Genomic DNA, 25,170 nt, shown 5'->3' on the forward strand with positions numbered 1-25,170 from the left:
GCTGTTCCAGAAAAATCCAGCTGTTCTTAAGAAAACCTCATTTATTTTAATTTAATATAAAAATTCTACCTTTCCACCTGTGGTATCTATGTCAGTAGCATACAATCCTGACAAATAGGCATTTAAATGTGCCGTCATCAAAGGAAAATAATTGATGCTGTAGAAGAAATAAATGAAAAATGTGGGAAGATTTTAATGCCAATCTAATGGGAAATCCAGCACTATAACAACAAAGTTACAAACATAAATATAATAGGAATCCATGAGAAGACTGCATAAAAAAGAAATAAGGAGATCTGCTGAGCTTAACAAAGGTCGCTCTCCTTTCTCTGCTATAAAACTATGCAGTGTATTCTGCTTCTCATTGCACCAAAGCTATCATTAACCTGTCAATAATGTAGTTATTTGTAATAAGTGCTAAGTAAAAATAAGAAAAAAGCATACTTATGTTACATTTTCTCTGCAGGATTCATGGTATTCCACAACAGTATAGAAAATATAAAAACAAATTTCTGTAACTGGTGCCAAAATACAGAGAATGTAAAATCATATCCAAAATTGCATGTCAAGACCAGCAGAGCACTTTAAACAATTCCTCCACTTTGGCCAGTGTATGTTACACCAAATAATATTGGGGGACTTGATGTCAAAATGTCCTGTTGGTGCATTTACATTAATTTATCTATAGCTCGGATCCTGCCCACTGTCACTCAGGTGAACAAAAATAATGCTTTGATATTTTCTTTATACTTGACTATGAACTCCTAACAGTGGGGCACACACCTGCTCAAATAAAAGAATGTAGAAGGTCAATCCAAAAGCCAGGATAAGGAAGAAAAACAGAATCATAATACGTAACAAGGTCTTCAGAATCTCCCCAAACATTACCACATAGATTCCACAAATATCGAATCTGAAGGATAAACACAAATACAACCATAAAAACCTGCACCACGTCAATATGAAAATTACCACAACATTTAACTTTGTGTATTCTCTTTGTAAATCACCACGGTACTCCCGAACCATTGTTTGTTGTAGTCCAAAACAACTTTCTGCTACCTAGAGCTACCGGGTCTCAATTCTCCCTGGCTTCCAGCACTGAAAAAAAACATTTACAGAAATGTAAACGTTGGCCTAAGCTTTCCAGCCCCGTCACATCAGTTTTCTCATGGAAAAGTGGAGCCAAATATGTGCTCTGGGCTGCACTTTGCTGTGTCCCTGCTTCCCTCCTTTACCAGAAGGCAGTTCCTTTGCTACAACAGACACTTTGCCCATATGTGAAAATTCACATGCAAATTACATGGAAGTAGGGGAAACATGGCCTCCTCCATGTTTCCCGCCCTATGTCCTTATTGAACACTGGATGCAGGGCTGCCTGTTAGGCTCTGATGTGCAGTGTTCCTAGGTTGACAGAGAAGGCCTTAGTGAAGCAATGGAAGCAGGGTCTGTGCAATTGCTCTCAAAGCACGATGAGCACAGGCCCCATCGGGCGGAGAAGAAATTTGCAGCATAGCTGCCTGTTCCTCCCTCTGTAGGAAATAGAAACATAGAAGATAGGAGCAGGAGTAGGCCATTCGGCCATTCGAGCCTGCTCCGCCATTCAATGAGATCATGGTTGAGCATTCAAATTCAGTAACCGGTCCCTGCCTTCTCCCCATATCCCTTGATCCCTTTAGCCTTAAGAAATATATCCAACTCTTTCTTGAATATACTTAATGAACTGGCCTCCACCGCCCTCTGTGGCAGAGAATTCCACAGGTTCACCACTCTCTGGGTGAAGAAATTCCTCCTCATTTCAGTCCTAAATGGCTTACCCCTTATCCTTAGACTATGACCCCTGGTTCTGGACTCCCCGGCCATCAGAAACATCCTTCCTGCATCTAGTCTGTCCAGGCCTGACAGAATTTTATAGGTTTCGATGAGATCCCCTCTCAATCTTCTAAACTCCAGTGAGTATAAGCCCAATCGACACAATCTCTCCTCATACGTCATTCCTGCCATCCCAGGTATCAGTCTGGTGAATCTTCGCTGCACTCCTTCCATGGCAAGAACGTCCTTCCTCAGGTAAGGCGACCAAAACTGCACACAATACTCAAGGTGTGGTCTCACCAAGGCCCCGTACAACTGCAGCAAGACATCCTTGTTCTTGTACTCGAACCCTCTTGCTACGAAGGCCAACATACCATTTGCCTTCTTAACCGCCTGCTGCACCTGCATGCTTACCTTCAGCGACTGGTGTACAAGAACACCCAGGTCTCTTTGCACTTCCCCTTCTCCCAATCTATTACCATTCAAATAATAATCTGCCTTCCTGTTTTTGCCACCAAAGTGGATAACCTCACATTTATCCACATTATAGTGCATTTGCCATGTTTCTGCCCAATCACTCAACCTGTCCAAATCATGCTGGAGTTTCATGACATCCTCCTCACAGCATACCCTCCCACCCAGCTTTGTGTCGTCTGCAAATTTGGAGATATTACATCCAATTCCCTCGTCCAGATCATTAATATATATTGTGAACAGCTGGGGTCCTAGGACCGATCCTTGCGGTACCCCACGAGTCACTGCCTGCCACTCGGAAAATGACCCGTTTATTCCAACTCTTTGCTTTCTGTCCGCCAACCAGTTCTCTATCCAAGTCAATACCTTGCCCCCAATCCCATGTGCCTTAATTTTGCACGCTAATCTCTTATGCGGGACCTTATCGAAAGTCTTCTGAAAGTCCAAATACACCACATCCACTGGTTCTCCCTTATCTATTTTACCAGTTACATCCTCAAAAAATTCCAGTAGATTAGTCAAGCATGATTTACCTTTTGTAAATCCATGTTGACTTTGTCCGATCCAGTCACTGCTTTCCAAGTGCTCTGCTAGTACATCTTAAATCAATAAGCCTACCACAGCAAGTCCTGGCTGAAAGTCTGGTGTGATTTCCCTGATAGAAACATAGAAACTAGGAGCAGGAGTGGGCCATTCGGCCCTTCGAGCCTGCTCCGCCATTCAACGAGATCATGGCTGATCATCCAAACCCTAGCACCCGGTCCCTACACCGACAGCCATCCCACCCAAGCCCTATCCCCATAACTCCGTAACCCCACATATTTAATCCCCCCTAACATTAAGGGCCAATTTTTATCATGGCCAATCAACCTAACCCGCACATCTTTGGACTGCGGGAGGAAACCGGAGCACCCGGAGGAAACCCACGCAAACACGGGGAGAATGTGCAAACTCCACACAGGCAGTCACCCGAGGCCGGATTTGAACCCGGGTCCCTGGCACTGTGAGGCAACAGTGCTAACCACTATGCCACCGTGCTGCCATGGGAGCCCACCCCTGTGTGCAAATTACCCTGGGGTCAGAAGTACAGGCACAATCAGGAGGACACTTCTAAGGCAGGCAGAAGTCCTGCCCCACCATCGATGTCCCAAATAGGAAAGCCTAGGCCATTGTTTTGACGTCAGTCTTTCTTAACTAAAATAAATATCTGATTTTAAAGTGGGGACGGCAATGGAGCATGCGATCCCTGAAATGGACGATAACCAGGAGAGTCTGGTGACGTGGAGGACCAGTCAACCTTAATGGCTGGGGCTCATTTACATAAATTCTCCCAGAGTCCTGTCTGAATCCAGCCAGATCCATTACCTGGTTTGGTGGCATGAGGCAGCAGCCGGTGGCCCGTGCAAGTGGTTGTTGGCTGTTTGTTGAGATGGGGCACTCTGGAGATGATCAGGTGGTGGCGGGGGGCTTGTATCCAATATCTGGCGGCAATTCGGGTAAAACTTTCTGGTCATGATTAAGGATAGGGGGAGAGCCCAGAGCAAGGAAGGCCCAAGGGTTCCTTGTGAGAAATGGAGGAACACTGGCCCACAAGGAAATGTAAAATACTTTTTTAAAACTCACCTTGCTGTGCTTCTTCTGGCCCACAAACCCCCTGTCGACAGGTCTGGCCTCACAGGTAAGCCATCACTGCTCCCCCACTCAGGCTGCCAATTAATATTATAGTCAGGTCCCGATGTCATCATCGCATCTGATCTGCACAATTAAAGAAGAATCCCACATCCTTCCTGCAGGTGTCCGGCTAGCCTGATCAAAAGGGCAGGTTAACATCAGGACATGGTGGGAAGGCAGCGAGATCAGAGAGAGCAAGTGACTGGCCTAATTTTATCTGCTTCCCGCTACTTTCCATCAGACGGGGAGAGTTAAAATCAACACCACAAATTTTATTCCGGCGGCCTCCAGCAGTCCCTTTGAGGACTGTTGGTTCGGCTCCTCGTAGACCAGGTAATAAGAACATAAGAACATAAGACGTAGGAGCAGAAGTAGGTCATTTGGCCCCTCGAGCCTGCTCCGCCATTCAATAAGATCATTGCTGATCTGATCTTGGCCTCAACTCCACTTCCCTGCCCACTCCCCATAACCCTTACCTTTCAAAAATCTATCTATCTCCACCTTAAATGTATTCAATGACCCAGCCTCCATAGCTCTCTGGGGAAGAGAATTCCAAAGATTCACGACCCTCTGAGAGAAGAAATTCCTCCTCATTTCCGATTTAAAAGGGTGCCCCCTTATTCTGAAATTATACCCCCTAGTTCTAGATTCCCCCACGAGGGGAAACATCCTCTCTGCATCTACCCTGTCAAACCCCTTCGGAATCTAATCTGTTTCAATAAGATCACCTCTCATTCTTCTAAACTCCAATGAGTATAGGCCCAATCTGCTCAACCTTTCTTCATAAGACAACCCCTTCATCTCCGGAATCAACCTCGTGAACCTTCTCTGAACTGCCTCCTATGCAAGTATATCCTTCCTTAAATAAGGAGACCAAAACTGTACACAGTGCTCCAGGTATGGTCTCACCAACGCCCTGTACAGTACTTCCCTACTTTTATACTCCATTCCTTTTGCAATAAAGGCCAACATTCCATTTGCCTTCCTAATTACTTGCTGTACCTGCATGCTAACTTTTTGTGATTCATGTACAAGGACCCCCAGATCCCTCTGCACCTCAGCATTTTGTAATCTCTCCCCATTTAAATAATAATTTGCTTTTTTACTTTTCCTACCAATGTGGATAACCTCGCATTTTCCCACATTAAACTCCATCTGCCAGATTTTTGCCCACTCACTTAGCCTATCTATACCCCTTTGGAGATTCTTTGCATCTTCCACACAATTTGCTTGCCCACCTATCTTTGTATCATCAGCAAATTTGGCTACATTACACTCTGTCCCTTCATCTAAGTCATTAATATAGATTGTAAATAGTTGAGGCCCCAGCACTGATGCGGCACCCCACTAGTTACCGTTTGCCAACCTGAAAATGACCCATTTATCCCGACTCTCTGTTTTTTGTTGGTTAACCAATCCTCTATCCATGCTAATATATTACCCCCAACCCCGTGAGCTCTTATCTTGTGTAGTAACCTTTTATATGGCACCTTATCGAATGCCTTCTGGAAATCCAAATACACGACATCTACTGGTTCCCCTTTATCCACCCTGCTCATTATATCCTCAAAGAATTCCAGCAAATTTGTCAAATATGATTTCCCTTTCATAAAACCATGCTGACTCTGCTTGATTATATTATGATTTTCTAAATGTCCTGCTATTGCTTCCTTAATGATGGATTCCAGCATTTTCCCAATGACAGATGTTAGGTTAACTGGTCTATAGTTGCCTGCTTTCTGTCTCCCTCCTTTCTTAAATAGGGGCGTTACATTTACGGTTTTCCAGTCTGCTGGGACCTCTCCAGAATCCAGGGAACTTTGGTAGATTACAACCAATGCATCCACTACCTCTGCAGCCACCTCTTTTAAGACTCTAGGATGCAGGCCATCGGTTCCAGGGGACTTGTCCACCTTTAGTCCCATTAGTTTGCCTAGTACTTTCTTTCTAGTGATAGTGATTGTTTTAAGGCCCCCCCCACCCCAATAGCCCCTTGATTATCCATTATTGGGATGCTTTTAGTGTCTTCTACCGTGAAGACCGATACAAAATATATGTTCAAAGTCTCCGCCATTTCCCTGTTTCCCATTATTAATTCCCCAGACTCTTCCTCTAGGGGACCAACATTTACTTTAGCTACTCTATTCCTTTTTATATACCTGTAGAAGCTCTTACTGTCTGTTTTTATATTTCTTGCTAGCTTACTCTCATAAGCTATCTTCTTTCTCTTTATCATTTTTTTAGTTGTCCTTTGCTGGTTTTTAAAAATTTCCCAATCCTCTGACCTTTCACTATTCTTTGCAACATTGTATGCTTTTGTTTTCAATTTGATACCATCCTTTACTTCCTTAGTTAGCCACGGATTTTTCATCCTTCTCTTTGAGTCTTTCTTTCTCACTGGAATATATCTTTGCTGAGATTTATGAAATATCTCCTTAAATGTTTGCCACTGCTTTTCAACAGTCTTACCCTGTAATGTATTTTCCCAGTCCACTTTAACCAAGTCTGCCTTCATACCTTTGTAATTACCTTTGTTTAAGTTCAGGACATTAGTTTGAGACCTAGCTTTCTCACCCTCAAACTGAATTTGAAATTCTACCATGCTATGATCACTCTTCCCAAGAGGATCCTTCACTTCGAAATCATTAATTAGTCCAGCCTCGTTACACATTGTCGGATCAAAAATTGTGTTCTCCCTGGTTGGTTCTACAACATATTGTTCCAAGAAACCATCCCTTATACACTCTAAGAACTCTTCCTCAAGTCTACCTTTGTAATTTGCTTTGCCCAATCAATATGAAGATTAAAATCTCCCATGATTATAGTCGTACCTTTCTTACAAGCCTCTATTATTTCTTGATTTATACTCTGACCTACAGTGTGGCTACTGTTTGGGGGCCTGTAGACCATTCCCACCAGTGACTTCTTACCCTTATTATTTCTTATCTCCACCCAAACTGATTCTACGTCTTAATCTTCTAGGCCAATATCATTTCTCATTACTGCACTGAAATCATCCCTTACACCATCTCCTTTTCCTTTCTGCCTATCCTTATGAAATGGCAAATACCGCTGAATATTCAGTTCCCAGCCTTGGTCACCTTGCAACCACGTCTCTGTAATGACTATCAGATCATACCCATTTATTTCTATTTGTGCTGTCAACTCATCTATCTTGTTAATGCTGCGTGCGTTCAGATATAGAGCTTTTAATTTTGTCTTTTTACCATTTTTCCCTACTCTGACCCCTCTTTCTTATGCACTCTAATGTGTATACGCTCTGTCCCTTCCTGTCACACTCTGGTTATCATTACCCCTATCGCTACCCTGCACTTTTGCCTTCTCATTTTTCTTTGAATTTTTTATTTTCCGCTCAGCATATCCCTCCCCCCCAATAATTAGTTTAAAGCCCTATCTACAGCCCTAGTTATTTGATTCGCCAGGACACTGGTCCCAGCCTTGTTCAAATGAAGCCCGTCCCGAAGGAACAGCTCCCTCTTATCCCAGTACTGATGCCAGTACCCCAGGAATCAAAACCCATTTCTCCCACACTAATCTTTGAGCCCCTTGTTCATCTCTCTGATCTTATTTACCCTATGCCAATTTGCACGTGGCTCAGGTAGTAATCCACAGATTATTACCTTTGTGGTTTTGCTTTGTAATTTAGCCCCTAGCTGCTCATGCTCCCTCAGCAGAACCTCATACCTACATGGACCACGACAACTGGATCTTTCCCCTCCCATCTAAGTTCCTCTCCAGCCCAGAGGAGATGTCCTTTACCCTGGTACCGGGGAAGCAACACAGCCTTCGGGACTCACTCACTTGGCTGCAGAGAACAGTATCTATCCCACTAACTATACTGTCCCCCACCACTACCACATTTCTTTTTGCTCCCCCCATTTGAATGGCTCCCTGTACTACGGTGCTGTGGTCAGTTTGCTCATCCTCCCTGCAGTCCCTGCTCTCGCCCACACAGGGAGTAAGAACCTCATAACTGTTGGACAAGAGCAAGGGTTGAGGCTCCTCCACCACTACCTCCTGGGTCCCTGTACCTGCCTCGCTCGTAGTCACACACACCTGTCCCTGACCACGGACCAAATTTGAATTAATTAATCTAAGGGGTGTGACTGCATCCTGGAACACAGCGTCCAGGTAACTCTCCCCCTCCCTGATGTGCCACAGTGTTTGAAGCTCGGACTCCAGCTCATCAACGCGGAGCCGAAGTTCCTCAAGCAACCAAAACTTACTGCAAATGTGGTCGCCGTGGACCTCAATGGTGTCCACCAGCTCCCACATGTTGCAGCAGTAATACATCACCTGCCCTGCCATCTCTAATGTATTTAATTAATTAAGTGTTTAAGTTTTGAATGTTTAGTTTTTAATCCCGGCTCTTAACTTAAACCAATGCCCAAGAAAACAGAGAAATACTGACCAACCAATCACTTCCCTGCTTTCCTGTGACGTCACTCCTTGTTTTTGTTGTCAGGTTCACTGCCTCTGTTCTCGGGCCTTCCTCTGCCACACTGCTTATTTGCTCTGCCTCCGCTCTCGCTCCCGCTCAGGTCTACTGCCTCTGCCTTTTCCCTGTGATGTCACCTTTTATTTTTCTCTGAATGCGGTTGGGGGGTTTCACAGAGCCGAAATCCCGCTGGTTCTCTGTCCCCTCTTGTGCAGATTTTTAATTCCTGCTTTCCTGGAGGCTGACAAAGATAGAAAAAGAAGAAAGGAGCACCTCCCTCCCCTTCTCACCAAACTCCCTTACTCACCAAACTCGCAGGCTTACACTCTGTTCCAAGCTGCACTCCGTAACGCTGAGCAGAACAGGTCCAGCACCTACTCCACTCCAGGCAGGCGCATTTCATGGATAGTTCCTGAAACGGGTACAGAACCCTCATTTCCATATTGAAATGAGACCTGCGTTTATCTCAGGAAAGGACCTGAGAAGTTTAGCAGTGGCCTGCGCTCTCACGCAAATCAGGCACGAGCCTTCCCACTGCTAAATTTGACATTGTTATGCCCATCTTACCCCCATGAACTGGCCACAACAATGTTGAATTTCTGCCCCGTAGTTCCTAATAATGGTACACTGCCACAAAGAGCTATATACCCATGCATTCAGAATTCATGCTCTCAACTCCCTATACCAGCGCTGATCAGCTAAAGCCTTACAGTTCTCAAGTGTCACAGGAGGTCTCAAGGATTTATGAACACACAGGTAAGTACTTCCTTAAATGTTTCTTAAATAGTTTCTTCTGTTAAATCCTGGTAACAGCACAGGACATAATATTGATAAATTAAAATATTTTTAAAAAAATGTGAAATAAACGATACCTTCGGAGGTATAATAGGAAGTTTGCCCATGCTGCATATGCACTAATAGTACCACACTGCCACTGCATTGGATGTGAGACATGGAACACCCAGGGAATTACAAATAGAATGGATGTCACACACATAAGCCAGTCTAGAAGATTGGTTGAATCAAACAAGTACTGCCATCTCTGTTTATTAAGACAAAAAAAATGAATGTTAGCACAGTAGCAATTAATACAATCACAATAACAGTTACAATATTGTTTTATTCTTTCCTGAATTACTGTAGGGATTGATCAGCTTGATGTGTGTTGCATTCTGCTATCCTTCCGAATGCATTCTTTTCCTTAGCTAGCCAGGTGAGTGCTGTTTCAAATTTTCAAATACATTGACTTATTTTAGCTTCTACTGACCTGTTTTGGGCAGTACCTTACCAGGAGTCAATGGAAATATAATGTAGCTTTAAACACTGTTTAAGACTGTTCTCGTACTCCTAACACTGCCCTCCATGACTGAATTTGCTTTCCTTTAGCAGATTCAGCAAGTCCTCACTAATTAAGCCAAGTATTAATGGTTCAATTTAAAAACTATTTGCAAACATTCTCTACCCATCTGTTGTATGCAAAAGTAACACATAAAAAGCACCAACTCACACTCTTCAGTTTAAGATAGTAAATGTATAATAATTAGTATGAAAGGAAGGAACCAAAAGAGGAAGTATGTGTTACACCAAGAGTCGTTTTGGTAGTCCCACCACTGACCGAGCTGGCCAAATCCTGAAGTATATACCTGCCAGATTGGTTCTGCATCAGGTGGTGAAGGAACCAGCATGAAGGATTAACCCACTTCACCTTGTTCTTACCAATCTATCTGTCACTGAGTTGTCTGCCCATGATAGCATTGGTAGATGTGACCACTGCATAGTCCTTGTGAAGACAAAATCTTGTCTACACTGTGAAGACATCCTCTGTCATGTAGTGTGGCACTACTAAGTGCTAAGTGAGACAGAATAAGAACAGATCTAGCAGCCCAAAACTGGGCACCCATGAGGTGTTGAGGACCATCAGCAGAAGCAGATTTGTATATTACCACAATCCATAATCTCATGACCCCACAAAACCCTCACTCCTCTATCACCACCAAACCCAGAGACCAACTCTGGTTCAACGGGGAATGCAAAAGGGTGTGCCAGGAACAGCACCATGCATATCTTTGTATGAGGAACCAACCTAGTGAAGCTACAACACAAGGCTAACTGTATGCTAAACAACACTTAGGCTACAGACAGACCTAAGTAGCCCCACAACAAACAGATCAGTGCAAAAGTTCCACAGCCTTACCACATCCTGTCAAGACTGACAGAAGGAGAAGACTGTAGCAACATACCCAGAGATCTGAGCACAAAAATCTAGGCTGACACACCAGTGCAGTACTAAGGGAGTACTGCACTGTCAGAGGTGCCGTCTTTCAGATAAGACGTTAAACTCTCAGGTGGATGTAAAAGATCCCATGGTGCCAAATCCACGGCCGCGCAGTGCTCAAGGGATCCTGCGCAGCCAGCTTGCCGGCTTTTCAGTGCGAAAACCGCATGGACGGTATTTCGAATGGGCCATGCAGCCCCTGAAAGGGGCTACGTGGCGCCAAACTAAACTACAGGGAACATTGTATAGCACTATTCGAAGAAGAGCTGGGGATTTATCCCTGATGTCAAGGCCAATATTTATCCCTCAATTAACATCACTAAAAATAGATTATCTGGTCATTATATGTGTGGGAGCTTGCTCTGCGCAAATTGGCTGCTGCATTTCCTACATTACATGAGTGACTACAATTCAAAAGTACTTCATTGACTGTAGAGCGCTTTGGGATGTCCTAAGGTCATGAAAGGCGCTATATATATGCAAGTCTTTCTTTTTTTCCCCTCAACAATGGCAGATCGCAGTGCATGAGTGCAAGACACGTGGCTGAAGTATTTACAAATGTCTTAGTGCCAAGTAAACTATCGCACTCTGCCTCTTCCTGAGGTCCCCGCCATCATCAGTGCCAGTGTCCAGCCAATTTAGTTCATTCCATGTGATAGTAAGAAGTGGTTAAGTGCACTTGACATATCACAGGCTAGGAGCCCTAACTACACCCTGGTAGGCCTCCCCAGTCAATTTTCCTTCATTTTCCATTGTGATAGCTCTTCATTTCAGGTAGTTGTGAATGAAAATCCAGCACTAAAATTCTTGTGCACATTGCATACCATAGCACACTTCCTGTAACTGTTTTATGTAACAGCTCTGGTATTACTTCTGTGTCATTCTTAATCAAAGGCTCCCTTTACAAGGTAACAGTCATCTCCCAGAAACAGTACAAATACAAATTTTTGTGTTACATTTTAAAAACGACATAAGTAAAAGAAAAAAAACCCTGTAATTTCTTGCTGGTTTCTGAGAAACTTCCCTAGGAACAAAAATACCCTTAAATTGACCTCAGGGTTTGTCTATTCCTGATAATAAGACCATGGTGCATTAAAGGATCATACAACAGTATACTGTGAACTATAACACAGAGACCCGCTACTCTTATTTAATGAGGACAGTTGACACAAGAAATACTTTTATTTTCACCAGCTTGGCCTGATGCACTGCCTGAAAGGGAAGCAAATTCAATAGTAACTTTCAAAAGGGAATTGGATAAATGCTTGAAAAGAAGAAATTTGCAGGGCTATGGGAAAAGAGCGGGAGGGAGACTAATTGGACAGCTCTTTCAAAGAGCTGGCACAGGCACATGGCTTGAATGTCCTCCTTCTGGGCTGTGAGATTCTATGATTCTATGATGGGCTTTCAGTTCATTACAGCTAGTTGTTAAAAATCGAAGATCAGTATTTAGAAGAGAACCACACTTAAAACTTTCCTTTATGTGCATCTTACCTGTTGTAAAATTTGATAAATCTCCTTACATGCTCCAAGAATGCTCATGGTAAATACAGCTATTGTACATATTTCATGAAATGAAGATTCCTGTGGCAGGAACAACAAGTTGAAACTATTTAATGCCATGTTAGTATTCCATCTGACACAAGTATGAATAAACTTCAAGTATTTAAACATAAGGGTCTAGAAATGTCATCCCACTTGGGGCACGGAATTAGCCTAACTTGGGTGGAGGGGAGGGATTTGGAATGGAACCTGTTTCTGTTGGGTTTCTGCCCTGTTCTGAGAAATTCCGATTGCCATTAAGAGAGTGGCACAGGAAGAACAGAAGAGCCTGCATTCAAAGTTCTGAACTATGCAGACTTAGGCCAAATTTGCCTGAGAACCCCCAAAGGTTCGCCCCCAGCAAGGTACAGGTTCAAAATCTCATTGCCCCCATGGGGCAGGCACCCCAGTAATGCTGTGAACGATCGCCCACTATTATTATACAAATGCCTCCATTCCCTGGATTAGGAGTGTGTCAGGCCAGGGCAGACAGGGAGAAAGAAGATTCACCCTGCCTCATTTCATTGGTGGAGCAAGGATTCCAGAATTTCTAGGCTAAGTTTTTTTGAGTTCTTCACTCATATTCTATACATCTTACCCAGCTTTTTCAGAAATAGATTATCAGAACATACATAAAACTACAGAAACATAATTAAATAGCTGATATCCAAGACATCAGTTCTGTTGGACTATTAAACTTTCAGATATTGTCCATTTAGCTGAACCACTATGCTGTTCTGATTCCAAAAGTATTTTAAAGCTTATTTATATAAGATTTCACTATTTTTTTCCATGGACTTGAATTAGTGACCTGAAGTTATATGAATTGGTCTACTTTGTATTATTCAGGAACGTATTAAACAGGTGCAAGTCCAGTACTCAGAATCCCAGGCATTCTCTGCATTTACATTGTTAGGGTGAAAATTATATAGCTTAAAGCAGCAACATAAAGAGTTAAAGAATGTATTGTAAGAAGTGAACTTGTAAATAAGAAACAATGGCACAAGACAAAACAAACTCAGCTTAAGATGGGGCAGGAATTAACTGTTTGTGTCTGCTCCCATTAAAACCATTGTGCTTGACATTATTGTTGAACAGTTATTGAATGTGGGAAACACATTTATATTATATTTCACAATTATTCAGTGGTGCAGCCTTCTGCAAACTATTTGCTGGAAGCCCTTTGGATGTATTAATGTAATTCTACTATTCTATAATGCAAAGTAGATGAATCAAAATTGTGTGTATTGATGAGTTACAGTAATTGGTAGCTGCAAAACTGCCAATTTTGTAATTAACTATTAAAAAACTGCCCAAAGTTCTGGAAGGTTCCATATCATTCCTGTGAGGACAGGGGAGTTGTTGCTGGGGGAGCATGATTGGTTGAAGACACCTGTGTATAATATTTTGCTATAATGTATAAAAGAAGTTTCAATACCTTGTTGCTGGGGGAACATGATTGGATGAGGACAAGAAAATTGTTGCTGGGGTAACATAATTGGATGAACACATTTGTGTAAAGTTTCAATAACTTGTTGCTGGGGGAACATGATTGGGTGAACACATTTGTGTGTAGTGTTTTGCCTGTATAAAAGAAGTTACGATATCACTGTAACGGTGAGAAGGTGACCATTAGAACGCGGGGTCTATGGTTCTTCTCCTAGAACGTTCTGTTAATAAACTGTGTACTTTTACTTTAAGACAGATTCGAGTGAATTTACTTTTCACCAACAAATTGGCATAGTCGGCAGGATGCTCCGGAACTGAAAGACCGCCCGCACCTGTGAACCCGGATGAGAAGCCAAATTTTGACCATCCAGAAATTGAGTCATCTGGGGAGGTGGAGGAACAGTGCCGTAGCATCACGAATCAAGTAAAAGTCTGCAAGAGGTAGGAGAACACAGTTGTATGGTGTGAATTATATGAAATAGAGAGATCAGAGATCAGAGATCAGAGATTAGATTTATTTGCCATATGTAACAAGTACAATGGAATGCTTGTTCCCCGTAGGGACGCGTCAGCTATACATACAGCGCCGCGTTCAGAGTCAATACAATGGCTTCCCGTGGCAGTGGGAGCACGATGTCCCTCAGCCGCTCCATCCTCCTCTTCACCGCGGCCTCCTCCTCACTGTTGCCGGCTCCACATGTGGTGGCCTGCTTCTCCCGCTCTGGCCACCATGCCCGGCTCCCCTCCTCCCATCCGGACTGTGAGTTACCCGAAATGAAGCTGCCGGCCGACGTGCTGCAGCGTGTCGTGGGTCTGCTGCTGCTGCTCGTTGCGCTGCGCTCCTCTGCCCGACTCGCCAAACACATCGTCGGGATGTGAATGCGCCAATGCGGCCTCCTCTTCACCATCGCCGGCTCCACGCTCCACGGCCCGGGGCCTACTTCTCTCTCTTCATGGGTCGGCCTCTGGCCGCCATGCTCAGCTCCCCTCCTCCCAGTCGGAATTCCTTCCTGCCGAGGAGCTGCTGGCCGATGTGCTCCAGCGGGTCGGCTTGGCTGCTGCTGCTGCTCACCACGCTGCGCTGCCTCTGCCCGACTCGCCGAGCACCTCGCTCCGGTTGCGGGAGCGAGCGGCGAGAGCTGGCCGCCCAAAAACGGGAGAGCGATCTCAGCACCGGACCGTCACGGCCACCATCTTGACTGATAGGGAACACTGTGTTGCGATAAAAGTCGTGAAGGATTGAATGGTACTTGACTGATCGACACGGATAAGGAGGATACCTGTCTCATCGATCCTAGCCTGAGCCAGAATTAAGAGGGCAATTGGGCCCCACGTGATGGCCAGGATTAAGTAGGTTGAGACTTAAAAGTATCCTAGGATCGTGAGGTCGAGGACTATATATGTGTCTGACTGTGTGAGAAGGAAGAGAACCTAGGAGAAAGGGTAAGAGTAGGTCCGAATTGAGATACAAACGCCAAAATTGTCTAACCAGAAATTGTTTCAGGAGTTGCAGACCAGCCCGAATAGAGGAACTCAGCTGCAGGTAAGTCTGAAGTTGGACTTGTTATGGCATCGGGGAAAGAAATAGAGGGGGGACCCCTTGGGTCTCTCTCGAGGTTCTATGCAGATGACCAGAAGGGTATGGTAGACAAGATGTGGAAGGACGGGTGGGACCCGTTTCAGACGCCAGCCGCTCAGAGGGAGTGGTGGGATAAACAGAAACAAAATAGAGGCAAAATGGTGGGAGTCATTTTGGTAAATCAATTGGTATCAATGATACAAAAGAATAGCAAATTGCGCTGTAGATTGATGAGGCATAGAGAAAGGATAGAAGTATTGGAACAGGAAAATGAGTTCCTGAAAAATGGAACACAATGGAAAGATGGATATAGGATGGACAGGTCAGGACTTTGGAATGAAATAAATGTGGGACTATGCGCCGCAGGAAGTGGGGTTGAGGAAAGGCCCCCGCCTTACAACAAGGCGGAAGCCACTGCACCACTAGAGGACTCAGAAAGTGAGGACGACATTAAGACCGTCAAGGCGGCACCACTTAGACGCACACAGAATGCCCAAAACCCTTTGATGTACAAAGCTTTCACGCCTGCTGAGAAACAGATGATTAATCAAGATTTAGGAGAGATGAAGGCGAGGACCCGGAACGTCCAGTTCTGGCAGAAACTACAGGAACTCTACGAGATCCATGACATGCACGAGAGAGATATACATCAGTTGGTACGGGCTAAATGCCCCAGAGATAAGTGGGAACAAGTAGCTGACTTATATAAAAGTGGGGATTGGATACCCCAAATTAACAAAACCGAAGCCAATCGAAACACAGCTAGGAATAACTTTAAGAATGCGGTACAACTTGTAATGGGGGCAGCAACAGCCAACTGGGGATTGATCATGCAAATAAGGAAAAAGAAAGGTGAGAACGCAAACACCTATGGAGAACGGCTGTGGTATCAGTATCAAGAGTCATCAGGACAAGATAATCCCCTGCGGGATGATGCCGTGTTTATAAAAATGTTTAAAGACGGGTTATCCGCAGAACATCAGAAAATATTGAAAATGGGTGTGGTGGTGGCTGACACATACGACACAGCCGTAAGATGGGCTTGCCAGATAGATGGGAAGGATGACCAGCCGCATGAAAGACAGATAAAACAGGAACGGGTAGGCACTGCTGGCACCCAGTCAGGACAGGCACCACAAAGGAAGAAAGGGGTCTGTTTTAACTGTGGGAAAATGGGACATAAAGCTAAAGAATGTAGGGGCCCAAAACAGAACCTCCTCAGTTGTAATAACTGCGGAAAATTGGGCCATACCACTAACCATTGTTGGACAAAACGGGAGACCCAAGTGAACACAACTACCCCAAGTACCCCAGGGGATTACCAACAGTTGCTCGACTTCCTAAAAGCACAGGGAACCAAATGACGGGCAGTGGCCCCCGTTAGGAGGGAGGCAGATGAGAACCGGGCCTATGTACCAGCATTGTTAGAGGGCCAACAGTGTGATATGTTAATAGATACCGGAGCGACAGTGTCTCTCACGAATCTATCATTACCCGTCACTAAACACAAAATGTATATAATAGGTCTGGGAGGAACCAAGATCCCAGCATATCGAAGTGAAGTGCAAACATTGGAAATAGCCGGGAAGTTACTACCGGCACAATTTTATTTATGTCCCAATAACAAAGGAACAAAATGGGCATTGATTTACTAAGAGAGTTTAACTTACTAGTGGATCCCGGACAGAGTAAGATAATTGGCCTCTGCCGGATGGGAATAAGGTAAAAACAACCAAACCCTTGTCCCATTTGGCAAAGGTAGGGAGTGCTGGGGTATTGACCCAAGATTGGAACCAGGTGAAACAGCCATATAAGGTAATATGTGAAGCAGTAAAGGCAGTATGGGCAGTAAAAGTGAGTGAACCAACTGTGATGACCGGGGATATTATTTTACACACTAAGCACACTTTGGTAGAAATGTTAAACAATAACAAATTACGGTCAGTGTTCAACATGCGCAGAGCGTGTTGGGAGGCGGTCCTGATTCCCCGAGACAAGTCAGTTTTGATTGTCCGTGATACAAGGGAAAACCCGGTGGAAGGTATGTTGGGGGCAGGCGACCCCCATAGATGCGCTGACGTAGACGAGGAAGTAGGGGAAGGAAAAATACGACATGAACTGCTGGAAGGAGCACAAGTCACCTTGTACGTTGATGGGTCTAGAAAGTCCATTGAGGGGGCCCCACGTACAGGATGGGCAGTGGTCAATGGGCAGTTGAAAACCGAGGCGTCAGGACGACTCGATGGTGGGTTATCGGCGCAGGTAGCGGAGATAGTAGCTTTAACAAAGGCGTTGGAATTGGCAAAGGGGAAAACAGCCAATATATACACAGATAGTAGATACGCCTTCGGAGTAGTACACGATTATATGACTGCTTGGGGGAGAAGGGGGTTTCTGACAGCTGGGGGGGATTCCATCAAACATGAGGAACGGATAAAGGCTCTCTTGGAAGCCACAGAGGCTCCCTTACAAGCAGCCGTGGTAAAAATAAAGGCACACCAGAAGGTGGAAAGCCCAGAGCAAAAAGGGAATCAGGCTGCAGATTTAGCAGCAAGACAAGCCCTTGAACAAGAACTAGTTGAGGAGAGAGTGTCAAGTGTCCAGGTAGAACACATAGACATCAGTGAGTTGCACAAAGATGTCTCTGAAGGAGAAAGACAAGAGTGGCATCGCGCAGGGGGCAGGCCAGATTCCGGGGGAATCTGGCGAAAGGATGGAAAGGTGGTGGCTCCGACATGTACCCGACAGATACTCCTGGAATTGCACCACAGGGATACCCACACAGGAAGGGGAGCAATGATTGAGTTATTAAGTAAAGAATAGTGGTGGCCGGGTTTGGGAAAGGACGCGGCAAAGTACTGTCAACGGTGCCTGAGGTGTGCACAGTATAACCCAGGGCGACCGATAAAGATACGATTAGCCCACCAACCCCGACCACGGGGGCCATGGGAAAATATACAGATAGACTTCACGGGTCCACTTCTCACTTCCAGGGGATGAAAATATTGTTTGGTAATCATAGATCAATTCACCAGATGGGTTGAGGCATTTGCGACTCGGGATTGTACAGCCACCACTGTAGCTAAAATCATGGCAGAAGAAGTAATTCCCAGATGGGGAGTGCCAGTACAGATCGATTCTGACCAAGGGACACATTTTACAGGAGCTGTAGTGAAAAAGATATGTGAATGGATGGGGATAAAACAAAAATTCCACATCCCCTATCATCCCCAAAGTTCCGGGATGGTGGAACGAATGAATCGAACTTTAAAAACAGCCCTAGCCAAGGCCCTAGGAGAAAGGCAACAACAATGGGTAGATATGTTGCCAGCCGTATTAATGAAGTTGTGGGCAATCCCGAATCGAACGACAGGCTTATCCCCGTACGAATTAATGACGGGAAGGGCAATGCGGCTTCCCCATGGAATAATAACTGGTGGGGAAGAGGTAGGCCCCCTCAAGGACAAAATCCGTAGATACGTATTGGAATTAAGTGACCAGTTGAAAGAAATGAGGGAACAAACTCGGGATCGGCAGGAGGAAAAGCACAAAGATTTGGAGTTAACTGCGCTCCCGTACATTCCTCCAGCGGGGACTAAGGTAATGGTTAAAAATCTACCTGAGAAACCCGGATTTGCACCAAAGTGGTCAGGGCCATACCAAATTCTAATTAGTGGGGATACGTGTGCTTGCATTGATATGAAGGGCATGGGACGATGGAAGCAATGGACGCAGTTGAAAGTCTATGACCCTTCATCAGCTTAGCAATGGCTACACCAGAACAGATACCCTTTACAGATAGCGAAGAATATATCAGGCAATACAAAGAATGGGAATGGATGATAGTACGAACATTGGTATGGATAATATGTATTATCTTAATGGGATACACCTTGGAGTGCATCCTGAAGTACGTATGGGAACAATCCCGCCAACCCCAACTAGCCCCAAGGCGGGAGGAAGTCCAAATGGTTATGTTCGAGGACTTAAGCTAATGATGATATTTTATCCATCCCCACAGGAGAATAGAATCTACAAGCAACAAACAGTTAGGGTTGGTGATAGAGCCCTGGGAAGCAGGGGGATATTATATGAATACCTTCGAAGGGTGGTACCAACCAGGGTACGCCCGCTCCCAACAGCCTCCCTTCCTCACCCTCACCAAGGCCACAGGTATGGGAAGGCTACCGGGGACAATATGTTTAGTAAGGAATTTGACTGGGGGAATATTCGTAGGCACTAGTCGGTGTGCGTATAATTTTACAGTAACTGGTACTGCTGACGGGTTTCCCCTTTATACGTCCTCTCAGTATTATGGTTGTACACTGGAAGTCCCATACGCCAACCAGACAGGTACTTTCAACTACTCCCTGGTATCTGCAGGGTTTGATGTTGATAAAACCACCTCGTACAATGGGACATGCTTTATTTGTGGCCACAAGGCATACCCCTGGTTGCCACGGGGCTGGACAGGATCATGTTACCTGGCATATGTGGTGCCATATATTTATCACTTGCCCTCTCTAGCGAATCCTTATCATTATCGATCCAAAAGAGCTATTACTGAAACAGAACGATTCTTCGCTATCCTATTCCCCAGGTATGGAACGGCCAGGGCAATAAAAGAAATTCGGCTTGTAGCCTCGATTCTTGAGGAAGTAGCCAATGAGACGGCTGAGTCACTGAGTAAAATTAACACCGAGATGGTGGCAATACGCACAGTTGCCTTACAGAATAGAATGGCTCTAGATTAGCCGCTAGCGGAGAAGGGTGGAACATGTGCCCTGATAGGATCTGAGTGTTGCACATACATTCCTGACAGTTCAGAAAATATAACTAATTTGGTCGAACATATTCGGAAGGAGGTGGGAAAACTTTGACAACCACCTGAATCAACTCTGTGGAATTGGACAACCGGGTGGTTGGGATCAATCGGCCCCTCATTGTTACATGGATTGATGTTGGTCTTTGTTATAATAATCCTAATGTACTGTGCATTCTTAGCGATAAAATGTTGTTATGCCCAATTGGCAAAAATGTTGTACCTGCCGCACCAGTCAAACAGGAGTATTGTAACGTTCGAGAGAGAGCTTTGTTTATTTAGGAGTACAAACAGTTAGATGGAAAATGCTTATGCGCAGGTAACGTTTGTATGAATATTTGTATAAGAAATGTCTTAGAGATAGAGTAGGGTTCAACCTGTGGTTATGGCATAAGGCACAAGAAGAAACAGATAAACAGATGAAGAAGGAAACACGAACAAAAGAAAAGGAGAAAATGGATATCAAAGAGAAGGACATGTTTTCGACACATCAGATAAGAATGAAGGATCAAAATGGACAATAGCCAATAATGGCATAAAGGAATCATCAAGAGTGTCATAAACAATTGTGATCGTTGTTGGATTTTGTAAATGGATAACAAGGAGCTGCGTGCTGCCATTTTTACCCTGGTACATTGGTTCCCAGGACAAATCAAGTTTTGATCAGGGACCAACAGGAGGGACTGTTAGGGTGAAAATTATATAGCTTAAAGCAGCAATATAAAGAGTTAAAGAATGTATTGTAAGAAGTGAACTTGTAAATAAGAAACAATGGCACAAGACAAAACAAACTCAGCTTAAGACGGGGCAGGAATTAAATGTTTGTGTCTGCTCCCATTAAAACCATTGTGCTTGACATTATTGTTGAACAGTTATTGAATGTGGGAAACACTAAATATTTCACAATTATTCAGTGGTGCAGCCTTCTGCAAACTATTTGCTGGAAGCCCTCTGGATGTATTAATGTAATTCTACTATTCTATAATGCAAAGTAGATGAATCAAAATTGTGTGTATTGATGAGTTACAGTAATTGGTAGCTGCAAAGCTGCCCATCTGGTAATTAACTATTAAAAAACCGGCCAAAGTTCTAGAAGGTTCCATATCATTCCTGTGAGGACAGGGGAGTTGTTGCTGGGGGAGCGTGATTGGTTGAAGACACCTGTGTGTAATATTTTGCTATAATGTATAAAAGAAGGTTCAATACCTTGTTGCTGGGGGAACATGATTGGATGAGGACAAGAAAATTGTTGCTGGGGGAACATAATTGGATGAACACATTTGTGTAAAGTTTCAATACCTTGTTGCTAGGGGAACATGATTGGGTGAACACATTTGTGTGTAGTGTTTTGCCTGTATAAAAGAAGTTTCGATATCACTGTAACAGTGAGAAGGTGACCATTAGACCGCAGGGTCTATGGTTCTTCTCCCAGAACGTTCTGTTAATAAACTGTGTACTTTTACTTTAAGGCAGACTCGAGTGAATCTATTTTTCACCAACAACATATACAATACAGATATACCTGCTCTGCTTCATGTCCTTTTAATTAAACCACTAGCCATAGGACTGTATGAGACTCCAGATATTAAGAAGATTGATGTATGCATCAGGATTATGGGTCAACTCCAGTAACAACATAAACCTATGCCAGTTGCACAGGTTAACTTTGTATCTGGTTTCCCTGTAAATGGATAAATCAAGGTATGTACATCTACAGCCTTTATTATCCATACCTAAGGGGATTTGTGCGCATCTAATTATTCCCTACCAGCCGAACATCGTAAACTTGACTTACATAGAAAAATAGAAACATAGAAGATAGGAGCAGGAGTAGGCCATTCGGCCCTTCGAGCCTGCTCCGCCATTCAATGAGATCATGGCTGATCATCCAAATTCAGTACCCTGTCCCTGCCTTCTCCCCATATCCCTTGATCCCTTTAGTCTTAAGAAATATATCCAACTCTTTCTTGAATATATTTAATGAACTGGCCTCCACCGCCCTCTGTGGCAGAGAATTCCACAGGTTCACCACTCTCTGGGTGAAGAAATTCCTCCTCATTTCAGTCCTAAATGTCCTACCCCTTATCCTTAGACTATGACCCCTGGTTTTGAACTCCCCAATCATCGGGAACATCCTTCCAGCATCTAGTCTGTCCAGGCCTGACAGAATTTTATAGGTTTCAATGAGATCCCCTCTCAATCTTCTAAACTCCAGTGAGTATAAGCCCAATCAACACAATCTCTCCTCATATGTCATTCCTGCCATCCCAGGTATCAGCCTGGTGAATCTTCGCTGCACTCCTTCCATGGCAAGCACGTCCTTCCTCAGGTAAGGCGACCAAAACTGCACACAATACTCAAGGTGCGGTCTCACCAAGGCCCTGTACAACTGTAGCAAGACATCCTTGTTCCTGTACTCAAACCCTCTTGCTACGAAGGCCAACATACCATTTGCCTTCTTAACCGCCTGCTGCACCTGCATGCTTACCTTCAGCGACTGGTGTGCAAGAACACCCAGGTCTCTTTGCACTTCCCCTTCTCCCAATCTATTGCCATTCAAATAATAATCTGCCTTCCTGTTTTTGCCACCAAAGTGGATAACCTTGCATTTATCCACATTATAGTGCATTTGCCATGTTTTTGCCCAATCACCTAACCTTTCCAAATCGTACTGGAGTTTCATGACATCCTCCTCACAGCATACCCTCCCACCCAGCTTTGTGTCATCTGCAAATTTGGAGATATTACATCCAATTCCCTCGTCCAGGTCATTAATGTATATTGTGAACAGCTGGGGTCCTAGGGCCGATCCTTGCGGTACCCCACTAGTCACTGCCTGCCACTCGGAAAACGACCCGTTTATTCCAACTCTTTGCTTTCTGTCCGCCAACCAGTTCTCTATCCAAGTCAATACCTTGCCCCCAATCCCATGTGCCTTAATTTTGCACGCTAATCTCTTATGCGGGGCCTTATTGAAAGCCTTCTGAAAGTCCAAATACACCACATCCACTGGTTCTCCCTTATCTATTTTACCAGTTACATCCTCAAAAAATTCCAGTAGATTAGTCAACCATGATTTACCTTTTGTAAATCCATGTTGACTTTGTCCGATCCTGTCACTACCTTCCAAGTGCACTTTTATAATGGACTCTAGCATTTTCGCCACTATCGATGTCAGGCTTACCGGTCTATAATTCCCCGCTTTTTCTCTGCCACCTTTTTGAATAGTGGGGTAACATTAGCTACCTTCCAATCCATGGGTACTGTTCCAGAGTCTATTGAGTTCTGGAAGATGACCAGCAATGCATCTACTATTTCTAGGGCCACTTCCTTAAGTACCCTGGGATGTAGATTATCAGGCCCTGGGGATTTATCGGCCTTCAGTCCCATCAATTTTCCGAACACCATTTCCCTACAAATACTGATTTCTTTCAGTTCGACCCTTTCATCAGACCCTATGTTCCCCGGTATTTCTGGGAGGTTATTTGTGTCCTCCTTTGTGAAGACAGAACCAAAATATGTATTTAGTTGGTCTGCCATTTCTTTGTTCCCCATTATAAATTCCCCCGATTCTGACTGCAAGGGACCTACGCTTGACTTCACCAATCTTTTTCTCTTCACATATCTATAAAAGCTTTTACAGTCAGTTTTTATGTTCCCTGCAAGCTTACTCTCATATTCTATTTTCCCTTTCTTAATTAATCCCTTTGTCCTCCTTTGTTGAATCTTAAAGTGCTCCCAATCCTCAGGATTATTGCTTTTTCTGGCCAATTTGTATGTCCTCTCCTTGGATCTTATGCTATCTCTAATTTCCCTTGTTAGCCACGGTTGAGTCACCTTTTTTGTTTTATTTTTATGCCAAACTGGGATGAACAACTTCTGTAGTTCATCCATTCGGTCTTTGAATGTTTGCCATTGCCTATCCACCGTCAACACTTTGATTGCCATTCCCCAATCAATCCTACCCAACTCGCTCCTCAGACCATCGTAGTTTCCTTCATTTAAATTGAGGACCCTAGTTTCTGAGTCAACTACTTCATTCTCCATCTTAATGAAGAATTCGATCATATTATGATCGCTCCGACCCAAGGGGCCTCGTACAACAAGATTGCTAATTAATCCTTTCTCGTTACATAATACCCAGTCTAAGATGGCCTGATCTCTGGTTGGTTCCTCGACATATTGGTCCAGGAAACAATCCCGTAAACACTCCAGGAATTTTTCCTCCACAGTATTGTTAGTAATTTGGTTAGCCCAATCAATATGTAGATTAAAGTCACCCATGATGACTGCTGTGCTCTTATTGCACGCTTCTTTAATTTCCCTTTTAGTGCCATCCCCAACCTCCGCCTTACTGTTTGGAGGTCTATATACCACTCCCACTAATGTTTTTTTCCCCTTAGTATTTCTCAATTCTACCCATACAGATTCCACATCATCAGAGCTAATATCCTTCATTACAATTGTGTTAATCACTTCTTTAACCAGTAATGCTACCCCTCCTCCCTTTCCTTTTTGCCTATCTTTCCTGAATATCGAATACCCCTGGATGTGGAGTTCCCTGTCTTGGCCATCCTTGAGCCACCTTTCCGTAATCCCAACCAAATCATATTCGTTTACCTCTATTTGCGCAGCCAATTCATCCACCTTATTACAAATGCTCCTCGCATTAAGACACAAAGCCTTCAGGCTTGTTTTTTTAACGCTCTTAGACCTATTAGAATTATTATTTACTGTAGCCACGTTTGATTTAAACCGTTGATTTCTCTGACTGCCACTTTTGTTGTTCTCCTTCCTATCTTTTGCTTTTATCCTTGTTTCCCTTTCCTCTGTCTCCCTGCTCAGGTTCCCAACCCCCTTCCATTTTAGTTTAGACCCTCCCCCACAGCACTAGCAAACACTCCCCCGAGGACATCGGTTCCAGCCCTGCCCAGGTGCAGACCGTCCAGTTTGAACTGGTCCCACCTCCCCCAGAACCGGTTCCAATGTCCCAGGAACTTGAATCCCTCCCCCTGGCACCATTCCTCTAGCCACGTATTCATCTGAAGTATCCTTCTATTTCTACTCTGACTAGCACGTGGCACTGG

At 44.2% G+C, this 25,170-nt stretch overlaps 1 protein-coding gene across 1 annotated transcript in view; it reads right to left on the reverse strand.

Moving 5' to 3' along the window:
- The window catches only part of trpa1b (transient receptor potential cation channel, subfamily A, member 1b), a 207,151-nt gene that overhangs the window by 35,911 nt on the left and 146,070 nt on the right, over window positions 1–25,170 (reverse strand). The window contains exons 19-21 of the mRNA XM_085993966.1: window positions 12,186–12,275; window positions 9,289–9,458; window positions 784–913 (exon numbers count right to left, since the gene is read on the reverse strand). Coding sequence (XP_085850092.1) covers window positions 784–913; window positions 9,289–9,458; window positions 12,186–12,275 — 390 coding nt within the window. The remainder of the gene's footprint in view (window positions 1–783; window positions 914–9,288; window positions 9,459–12,185; window positions 12,276–25,170) is intronic.

The sequence above is a fragment of the Somniosus microcephalus genome, chromosome 7 (assembly GCF_052327205.1).
Source record: "Somniosus microcephalus isolate GS21.2 chromosome 7, FLI_Smic_1.0, whole genome shotgun sequence".
In the NCBI taxonomy this organism is placed as follows: domain Eukaryota; kingdom Metazoa; phylum Chordata; class Chondrichthyes; order Squaliformes; family Somniosidae; genus Somniosus; species Somniosus microcephalus.